The 11,160-nt window shown below is 37.3% G+C and overlaps 1 protein-coding gene and 1 non-coding gene across 2 annotated transcripts; one reads left to right on the top strand and one right to left on the bottom strand.

Moving 5' to 3' along the window:
* The first annotated feature begins 367 nt into the window (after nucleotides 1–367).
* LOC123677698 lies at nucleotides 368–9,716 on the top strand. The gene is made up of 4 exons (XM_045614377.1): nucleotides 368–534; nucleotides 5,069–5,427; nucleotides 7,673–7,971; nucleotides 9,341–9,716. The coding sequence occupies exons 1-4, from the start codon at nucleotides 421–423 to the stop codon at nucleotides 9,634–9,636; spliced, it is 1,068 nt and encodes a 355-aa protein (XP_045470333.1). The 5' UTR covers nucleotides 368–420; the 3' UTR covers nucleotides 9,637–9,716.
* LOC123679360 lies at nucleotides 1,653–1,771 on the bottom strand. The gene has a single exon (XR_006747376.1). It is a non-coding gene; the product is annotated as a 5S ribosomal RNA (ribosomal RNA).
* Nucleotides 9,717–11,160: the final 1,444 nt, after the last annotated feature.

An 11,160-nucleotide genomic window follows, 5' to 3' on the forward strand; every position in this document is an offset into this window, starting at 1 on the left:
CTTCCTCTGAAATCCATTTGAAACGTCTTAAAAAAGATCATGTAATTGCTAATTGTATTTTAGCTACGAAGTTTCATTACCGGCGAATAGAAAATCCTTGATAGTTTACTAGATTGATAAATGTAAAGACCATCTGTAAATGTTGCAGCGTTTTTCCTTTCAGTAATTGTTGATGCGTTTGGTTCCTAATGCGGAATTACCAGTTTAAAACATCGTGCAAGAACTTTCCGTATACTTCTTCCACCAAAATAATCTAATTAAAACACGGGCCAAACGGTGGACGTCCTCAATTGATTCAAATGAAGGAAAGCAGACACGTAATTCCACCCACATGTACAAAAAGCCTTAATTCTGAATTGCTCTGATCATCAGACATATTAGTGGAAAGATTGTTGTGAAGCCGTGTACCTCGCTAGATCGATGTTTGTGAATCTGTTGTTTTTCTTCAGCGTCCTGTTGCCTCTAAGATGCTTTGGGATGAACGACTATTACTGCAGGAATCTGCTTCCGCAGCCTTCTATCCTTATAGATCAGGTGATTTTTTTTTCTGAATGTTGGTTATAAAGGGAGTTTTTTTTAGAGCTATAGAACTTTAAATTGCAATAAAACAACGATGGATTATTCGATTGACATGAATTCTATTTATCCGCAAGATAATTTTGTGGCATTACTTTTTGAACATTTGTAGCCGTATATCGGCAATAACACGGCGAATGTTGTCTTCCAAATGGTCAAGGGTTTGTGGCTTATCCGCATCGACCAATGATTTTACATAGCCCCACAGAAAGTAGTCTAGCGGTGTTAAATCACAAGATCTTGGAGGCCAATTCACAGGTCCAAAACGTGAAATTAGGCGGTTACCAAACGTGTCTTTCAAATAAATCGATTGTGGCACGAGCTGTGTGACATATTGCGCCGTCTTGTTGGAACCACAGCTCCTGGACATCATGGTTGTTCAATTCAGGAATGGAAAAGTTAGTAATCATGGCTCTATACCGATCACCATTGACTGTAACGTACCTCCAATTTAGGAACAATCGAATCAAAATAGGTATGTCATTTCGAGTAATTTTTGGTTCAAACTTCGTTATCAAATCTTTCTTTCTCATATTACAGATATGAGTAAACGTTGTCTTAAAAAAAAGTTTTTCGATTCAATTGCAGAATACCACTTTGTGTTATGGAATACGCATACCACATACGTATTCTGAAACTCAAAAAAAAAAAAAAAATGCTGGAATCGATTCGAAAATGAATTAATATAAGTAACTCGAATTAAAAAAAATTGGTCCTATAAGTGTTATTGAACGAAAATTAAAAAATAAAAGTTTGAAGCACGCAGTGTTCCCAAGCGGTCACCCATCCAAGTACTAAAAAGTTTTTCGATTCGTTTGCAGAATACCATATTGTGTTATGGAATACGCATACCACATACGTATTCTGAAACTCAAATAATAAAATATGCTGGAATCGATTCGAAAATGAATTAATATAGGTAACTCGAATTAAAAAAAATTGGTCCTATAAGTGTTATTGAAGGAAAATAAAAAGCTTACAGCACGCAGTGTTCGAATCGATTCGAAAATGAATTAATATAGGTAACTCGAATTAAAAAAAATTGGTCCTATAAGTGTTATCGAAGGAAAATAAAAAGCTTACAGCACGCAGTGTTCCCAAGCGGTCACCCATCCAAGTACTAACTGCGCCCGACGCTGCTTGGCTGCAGTGATCTGACGAGAACTGGCTTTTTCAGCGTGGTATGGCCGTAAACAACGAATATTAGGGGTATCTGGTATATGAAGTATCCCTTTCATCATAGATTATATTCTTACTTTTACAAGTATATGGAAGCTAGCAAAGAACTGTGATTAGTTTCGGAATGAAAGAAGTATGAGCAAGAGTAAAATTCCCAGTATTTCCATATCTCGCGGTATTTTTGGACGATTTTTATAAAATTTGTTATATGTATATGTTCAGATGGGGTTCAAAGTGATTCAAACTATTTTACTATTTTTTGTGAATGCAGTACGAGTAATTGTAAATGAGTAATTGAGTAAATGCAGTAAATTGCATACTCACCAATTTGAAAAGGCTCAATATTTGCATTATCTACGTTATTTTTGCGTTGTGCATGCATGAATTAGCAAAATCTTCACGGCAGATACCTGAAAGTGTTTCAAGTTGTATAATGGAAAATGTGAATGAATTTCTCGTCGTAACGTACCTAACGTAAATTTTGATAAAGTAAAATTTCAAATAAGAAATGTTATCCCTGCCGAACTGTCTACCTACATCTGAATACCTACCTACCTACGATAAAAAATTTTTAAATATCAATTCAAATGATGAAAATGAGATATGCCGGCATATGATTTGCGCCGATATGCAGAAATATTTGTGAATATCTTAGGTCCGGTAGAAAAGCTCTTCGCGAAATTCTGCAGCATTTTCACGTGAGAGGGATTTAAAATCTTATAGCCAGCTTTTCAGTCTCTTCCGAACAAAAAACAACAAATTTCAATTGTTGATACCTAAAGGTAGGTACATAAAAACTCATTAATTTCAAAATGATATTGGTTAGTGTGAATCTTAGTCAAAAACAGCAGGTCGATAGGTATCTACAAGTGTAGAAAGGTTCCCAGCGTGAAATTATTAGTTAACCAATTAACAACATAATTGAAAATTAGCTCACTGTGTCAATGGTGGCAACACTTGAATACACTCATTTTCAGGCCCAGGTCCTTTTCGGCCAATTATTACCACTTTCGTTTCATTACAATCATACTTGAACATCAGGAAATGAGTTAGAGAACAACATCTTGTAACCTCCAATACATTCATGTGGATTAGATACCTAACAGGCCAATTGAAAAGTCCCCGGTCTACCATAGTAGTCAACATTGTTACCTTCGAGGGCGATTATAGCAATCTTTCAACTTATCGATACCATTTTTGTAATATGATAAAACAGCACTTTTTTTCTTCAAATGGGGCCGTTTTTTAACGATTTCATCCTTGAAACGATTCAATAACGCTATATAATAATCGCTGTTGATGGTCTGGCCCTTTTGGAGGTGATCAATGAATTGAATATATACCTTGCGCATTCCAGAATACTGTTGCCATAACCTTGCCAGCTGATTGTTGTGTTCTTCCTCGCTTTGGATTCGGTTAATCGTGTGCAGTCCACTCAGCTGACTGTCGATTGCACTCCGGAGTGAAATGATGGAGCTATGTTTCATCCATTGTCACATATCGACAAAAATTTCAAGTTTATTGCACTTAAACAGCTTCAAACACTGCTCAGAATCATTAGCACGTTGGTACTTTTGATCGATTGTGAGCCTTCGCGGCACACATTTTGCACACAGATTTCTCATGTTTGAATATTCGTGAATGATATTATATGCAGGTTCAGATGATATTTTCACAATGTCTGCTATCTCGATCAACTCCACTTTACGGTCATTCAAAATTATTCTGTGAACTTTTTTGATTTTTTCGTCGGTGACAGCCTCTTTTGGGTGTCCACTGCATTCGCCGTCTTCGGTGCTCATTTCACCACGTTAGAACTCAGCATACCAATCATTGATAGTTGATTTTCAGGGGTGCAGACTCCGTAAACTCTTCATCAAGCCAAGATTTAGCTTCAACTATATTTTTTTTCCAAAAAGAAATATTTTATCAGCTAACGAAATTCTTTTTTTTCCTTCTTTCTTCAAATAACAAAAGTGGCTACACTCACAACGCAATATCTCACAAACTAATGGTCGGACTGCTGTCAAACTTTGACAGCGTACGTATCGTTTGAAGGTTGGTACTAACTGAAAATCTTATGGATTTAATACTAGCACCACCATCTGTGCATCAGACCGGGGACTTTTCAAGTGGCCTTATACTTATTTACTATATAAGATTGCATAAAAATTCAATGTCCATCATTCATCAGCGCTTGCCAGTCTCTTTTGGGATTACCCAAATTCTTTAAAAATGCTGGTATATCCACTCGTTAGATTCTGTCTAGGATAATTCGATCTGAAACTAAGGGTTTTCGGTACTTCCCTCTCTTCCGTAGGAGGTGCTGTTGAATAAAATGACAATATTTCCATGGAAACAATAGTACCTACAGGTACGCTTCTTAAAATTTAGTCTGGAATTTTGAATGGCCGGAACCCAGACTAAATTAAAGACTCAATTAAAGGAAATGAAGAGGCCAACGAACCAGAAAAAGAAGCACATATTCCTTTCATTGGCCTAGAATCTTTCTGTGGTATAGGCAAATGTACCTGCAAGAAAGAGTTTCAGTAGAAGAAAGAGTAACACTCTGGAGGAATCTTCCTGGGTTGGATCCTACAAAAAAAGTTTCTTTGAAACTTTGAATCTGCAAGATTTAAAAAATATCTGGATCGTAGCAAGAATATGCTACACTTCCGCACTGGATTTCTTGCTGCCTCTGAAAGCATCACATGAGAATAAATCTAGAAGAAAACGTCCAGTGCAGATTCTGAGTGGTGGAGGAGGAAACTCCGAATCAACTGGTGAAGGAATGCCTCACCATCGCTAGCCAACGCAAAAAATGCTTTGGACAAAAGACTTGTAGGAATCAGGAAGTAACCTCCTTGAAGCTAAGTGGAGTTCATAAGAACTCTGTAACTGAAGGGTGAGCTGTAGATTACGACGACTAATGGCAAGAAAAGTTCTGATGAGGGCACAATAGACTATAAGGCCACGGTGCAATGAAAACCCCCTCAAATCTTAATTCTAAAAGTTATTTTTTAAGTCACATTTGAAAAGTCGCCCCTTTTATTCAAAAAATTTTCAGGAGTAAGTATTTCTAAGCCTCTAAGGCGTACCCTGAGAGTACCTACACTACTTCTAATTCTGATAGTGTCAGTACGTCAGACAATCGGACTGCCTTACCCTTTCACTTGATGGACCACCTATACCTTTTTGTTTAAGTTTACTTTAAGAGTTTAGATTTGGTCCAGTGCGTCAATACCAGGAATAACATGCATCTGACTGGAAGGCACCTATTGAAATTATGAATTAAATTTTATTTTTTTTTCAGCTGATGGGAATTTGGTACGGCATTGAAATCATTGACCACGAAAGCGAAAGACATTACGTTCGACAAGTGCAGTCATGTCCAATAATACACATATCAGAAGACAGATCATTCAATCCCTTGTATCAAGACTACAACAACTATAATTACAACTACGCAAGAAGAGGTTACGACACCTACGATCTGACAACTGACAGATCAAGAACATATCCTTACGATCCATCCACATACACCAGGAATCCCTACAGCGTGGACCCTTACAACAAAGATCCTTATAACAGGGACAGAGATCCTTACCGGAGGACACCACAATATAGGGATCCATTAAATAGAGATCCCTATTCTAGGAACCCATATCCCACGTAAGTAAAGAATTTCATCACTTGTCCAATATATTAGGTCTACAACTTTGCTTCCACCGTATTGCAAGAGATGGTTGTAGTGGTAGTTGAAATAAATAGATGTCATACATAAGCTAAGGTATTTGTTAACATAACGCCATCGAAATATTAATCGCTTTGTGTCTGCATCGTAAAGTTATTCTCTATTAAACATGTCAGCTTATGAGCCAAATTCTTATAATTTGCGGGAGGTCTTGATTTTCCCTTTTAAAATGAACAAATCTGCGACTGAGGCTCATCGAATGCTCTCAAATGCCTATGGTGAGGCCGCTATTAGTAGAAAGAACGTACCGAGAGTGGTTTCAACGCTTCGAAAATGGTGATTTTGACGTCGAAGACCAGTATGGTGGTGGAAGAAAGTCATGAGAATGACAAGGAAATTGGATTCCCAGAGATGGTGAACGACGTTTGTTGGCTTGTGAACAGCTGCTTGCAAGGCAAAGACGGAATAGATTTCTGCATCGCATTGTGACTGAAAAAAAAAATCGAATATTCACGGTTCCAAGGTCGTAGTGTATTATGAGTTGTTGAAACCGACTGAAACAATCACAGGCGATCGTTATCGAACGCAATTAATACGTTTGAGCCGAGCATTGAAAGACAAACCGAAAGGATGGGAGAAATCTGTGGCCAGCTATGAACAATACTTTGAATCATAAATTTCGGAAAAAAACGGCGGAAGCAAATTTGTACGCTTATGTCACTTAATTCATTCAACATAATTCAAAAGGACCAGTTACATTCTATGTTAAACCATCCAGCTTTCAAACAGATAGATTCTATGGATCTACATAGCCTGCAATAGCGTTGCTATATCACTGATTAATTTTATGGGTTCACCTTCATCAAGACCTTGAAGTTTATTGTTGCCCCATCAAAACTGTTTTCAACACTGCATCATTTACAACTCTTCTTCCAGTTTCAGAGTTCTACTGAACTCCAAAATCTCTTACAAATTCCTCGTTCAAAGTATTTTTGCGTTGACTTGCAAAGACGAGGTATTTTATGACCAGATGATTAGGAGTTTCTTCCTTTTCCCCACAAAATCAGCTCGAGTCAATTTCCGAAAACCCTACTCTCATTAGATCCATCTTGAGACGACAATGCTCTTTGAGGAAGCCCGTGAGGAGGTGCAGCATGTTATTACCAAGATCCAAATATTTCCGTTTTGGAGTGATTCATCCATCGAAGATTCCACCAAAGTTTTATGATTTTCGATACTGTTAACGGAACCATAAACCTTAGGAGCCTTTTGTTAGATCATGAGTATCCAGGACTGGCTTTCCCATGTCTGTAAATGGTTTTAAGAACAGCCAACAAAAGATATTTGCACCGACAGTATCCTCTCAGCAGTCCCACCATTATCTGAAGCTCAGCTCATGGCAGCTTCAAGAGCTTTCTGGCCGAATTCGGTAAAAGTGCCACAAATTTATTTGCCTAAGCAAGACCGAAAATGTTCTTTCAGATGGTTATTGCCCAACTTCCATTGTTGGACCGCTGCTTTATATTGGTCTTTTCCAAGCTCCACAGAAAGATTCAAGGCCAACAGGTGTCAAACCATGATGGTCTTATGGCAAGTTCATCGGCTTTTTTTTCATTTGTCAGCTTCAAGAGCTTTCTAAATAGGTCGTTGAAAGCACCACAAACTTCTCTGTCTGAGTGAGATCGGGAGTGTTTCTTTAGAGTTATTTTATTATCCAGCTCACATTGTTGGATCGCTGCCTTGTATTGGTCTTTTCCAAACGCACAAAAAGGCTCAAGACCAAAAGGTGTTAACCATGATGCTCTTGTTGCAAGTTCATCGGCTCTTTCATTTCTACCCATAGTTAGAATACTGTTTATCCTCTTGCCAGTTGTTTTATGGTATTACAACACTCCCTTGTCAACAGACGCCCTTGGCTATGTGATTCCAGGGACCTCAGCGTGATACTATTGCATTATATCCCGCAATAGTCAAGATATATAGTGAATGTCTTTGGTTTCGTCAAAAAGTAGCTCGGTATCGCGAAAACCTCATCTCTCTATCTCTACTCATATCCGAGAAACCCATCAAAATTCACAAATTTGGTGCACCCAATGCTCACACATCAGTTTTTACTGCTTTACTATAATGTATAAATCAAGGTGTGGTTTGATCACCCTCACTGATTCTTGAAGGAAAAGTAAAACTGAAAAACTATCCCTAAAATATTCTCATTCTCCTCAGAAGTTACCCGAACCACAGAGATCATTATAATCCAGATCCCTACAACAGAGATCACGTAGATGGGGGCCGATACGATATAAACCGCGTCACCAACAGAGGTTACAACGATCACAGGCTGCCAAATTTCGACAGACGATACCACCCCGATCGTTATCCACCAGTAGGATATGGTAGGAAGTTCTACGATGAAGTCAAGAGGTTGAGGTTGCTATGGGATGAAAACGGAGTCAGTACAGAGTACATGGTCAGGTTGAACGTATCAATGCCTGGTTTCTGGATCAGTTCTGGACCAAACAATGGTGAGTTTAGCATATAATGGGTGTTTTTTTTCGAGGTATATAACTTTAGTTGGCATTACTGTTCAAGATGGCGACCGATTTAACAGCTGTCAAGTGATTTATTCTCAGTTTGGTTTGGCAATTCCTCATGAATAGACTCACGCCCGAACAACGCTTGCAAATAGTGCAATTTTATTTCGAAAATAATGGTTCTGTGCGGAATACGTATCGCGCACTACGTCCATTTTATTTTGTTTAGCGATGAAGCGCACTTCTGGTTGAATGGCTACGTCAACAAACAAAACTGCCGCATTTGGAGTGTATGTCGAAACACCGTTACATCCAGAAAAACTGACTGTCTGGTGCGCTTTATGGGCTGGTGGAATCATTGGTCCGTACTTCTTCAAAAACGATGATGGCCAGAACGTTACAGTCAATGGTGATCGGCATAGAGCCATGATTACTAACTTTTTCATTCCTGAATTGAACAACTATGATGTCCAAGAGCTGTGGATCCAACAAGACGGCTCAACATGTCACACAGCTCGTGCCACAATCGATTTATTGAAAGACACGTTTGGTGACCGCCTAATTTCACATTTTGGACCTGTGAATTGGCCTCCAAGATCTTGTGATTTAACACCGCTAGACTACTTTCTGTGGGGCTATGTAAAGTCATTGGTCTATGCGGATAAGCCACAAACCCTTGACCAGTTGGAAGACAACATTCGCCGTGTTATTGCCGATATACGGTCACAAATGTTGGAAAAAGTCATCGAAAATTGTACGTCCAGATTGGACTACATCCGAGCCAGCCGTGGAGGTCATATGCCAGAAATCAAATTTGAAATGTAATGACACAAGATTATCTTGCGGATAAATAAAATTCATGTCAATCGAATAATCCATCGTTGTTTTATTGCAATTTAATGTTCTATAGCTCTAAAAAGAACACCCTTTATGATCATTGTTTTTCATTTCTAATATTGAAGAAAAAAATTGAAATAAGAGGTCAATTCTGGCTACAATTGAAAGATAACCCACCTTCCAGGAGTTACACCTGAAGAGGATCGAAATTGATTCCTCATTTATCACTTGGTGAAACATAATTTCAATATTAATAACTTAACTATACGTTTCACAATTTTTCCCCAAGGGGGATGTTAGCAACGGCCAAATCATGATCGATTAATAATTTGGTGAGGCTTACTCAACCAAAATTGAACATACTGAGGTAACATCCTCAGTAAGGCTATCTAGTGATCCATACCTTTTATACCTCCAAACCTCCTGCAATGTTACAGAATCTGCTCCAAGGTTTCGAACATAACTTCTTAGTAGTGTTGAAATAAATGGAATAGGTATAGTTTCTAATATATTTTTTCATCAGGTTCATCTCTGGACCCTCAAGTGAGTCATTTTGGCGGTACACTCCAAGTTTTGAAGGTGGTTGGCACCCATTTGGTACTCAACTTCTGCCACCAGCTTCCAGACAAAAGACACTACACAGTGATACTTTCAAGGTCTCCTAGCTTAAGCTTCTATGACATCAGTGGAGTGCATGGTCTGCTCCATATGAAAGGTTTGGATACTAACAATATCAAGAAAGTTTGCAACAAGGGAATGGAGAACGTACTGAATCAAATATTGCTATTTATGACAGTTGGTGTTGTTTTTTTTAGGTAATGGAGACCTGAACTTTTGTATGAAGATATTGTTTTTTTGTAAGATATGTTTTGAATAAATTTTTTGTACTCGTTTCTTTACTTATGGTTTTCATTACATATCATGTGTGGATTCATGATAAGGTGAAAGAAAATGAATTTTGTTTTTGTGGTTTTCGTATCATTGAAGTCGATTTTCAAAACTTTACAACTTTAAAAAATTATACAGGGTGGTTCATGAAGACCGTTGGATACAATATTTCAAAGAAAACCTCGAGATAAACACTTGAAATTTTATAGTTGAGCCTTGTTGGGAGCTATGAATTGTTTTTGAGAATGACGTCATGAATCTTTACATTCAAGACATTTTCATAACGTTTCTTCAGAGATTCTTACCCACCCAGCATCCCTGTTCACTCTCTATCCTGTTTAACAAATACTGAATCAATCTCTTCAATATGTCTAATAAGTCCAGTAGACCAGTTTTCATTTTACCTGGAAAAAATTCCGAACTTATTGAAACTTTTACAGGTTATTCGGGGTTGGTATGAGATGACTGTCAAGTTATCCAATACGAGTACTCTGTGCTAATTACTCAAAAGAACCTCAAAATTCTAGGAATTTTTTTGGTTTTTCGCTCATAACTTATAAACTAAGGTGTTTTGGACGGAAATAGCCAATATCAAAGTTGTAGAGCATTGAATTCGCTACAATTTTGTATGTATAAACTTTTTCCTAAACCTAATATCAACCGAGATACACCCGATCAAAACTGGAAGAATTTATTCAAAATCGCAAAAATTTAAAAAAAAACGAAGGTTTTGACCCTCTAACTTTCAATCTTTCTAACATAACTCAGCTTGTTGAGATCAATAAATAATAACCATCAGGAAAATTGAAGGATATAATTGGAAGAAGAATAATATTAGTATACACAATAACACAAGCATAGGTACATATACACATTTGCGCCCGCAGAAATTTTTCTCAAGGGGGGCAAAATGAACATAATTGAAAAACAATAAGGCATCCATGATTGTCGTAGGCGACATCAGTATTCCGTTTCTTTCTATTTCTGTATTTATATTTATCACCAGCGTCTACTCTGAATTTCAAAAGATCACTAAAAGTGGTACAGGGTGGACAAAAATACAATAGTTTCGTGTGTGCTCATAAAATAACGCATAATATTCTTTATTAGTTAAATTAACAATATTATTAAAAATACTTATTGTCTAGCGCTAATTGGTTTGAATGTAACACCCTGTAGTTTGTTACATTTTTAGATTAATAAAAATGTGCTGTTTCCAAACATGTTTGGTACTTTGGTCTAGCAGACAGAATATGAAAGAAATTATTTCTTATTTTTATAAATTTTTATCAATCTAAAGAGTAATCGGAAAATTGAGTCAAAATGGGGGTATTCCATTAAAAAAAAATGGCGCTGACGTCATTACTCGAAAGTAATTCACCCTGTATATTAGATTATTATTTTAAAATACGGTAAATTAAAATGAAGAATCGACATGTTTCAGGATTATTTCAA

This window comes from Harmonia axyridis, chromosome 4 (genome assembly GCF_914767665.1).
Source record: "Harmonia axyridis chromosome 4, icHarAxyr1.1, whole genome shotgun sequence".
NCBI lineage: Eukaryota > Metazoa > Arthropoda > Insecta > Coleoptera > Coccinellidae > Harmonia > Harmonia axyridis.

Bases quoted from the DNA above. Each gene is read 5' to 3' on its own strand.
- LOC123677698 (XM_045614377.1), top strand. From the start codon at position 421: ATGTTTGTGAATCTGTTGTTTTTCTTCAGCGTCCTGTTGCCTCTAAGA. The intron at 535-5,068 runs GTGATTTTTTTT...TTTTTTTTTCAG, and splicing joins CTTCTATCCTTATAGATCAG to CTGATGGGAATTTGGTACGG. The intron at 7,972-9,340 runs GTGAGTTTAGCA...TTTTTTCATCAG, and splicing joins CAGTTCTGGACCAAACAATG to GTTCATCTCTGGACCCTCAA.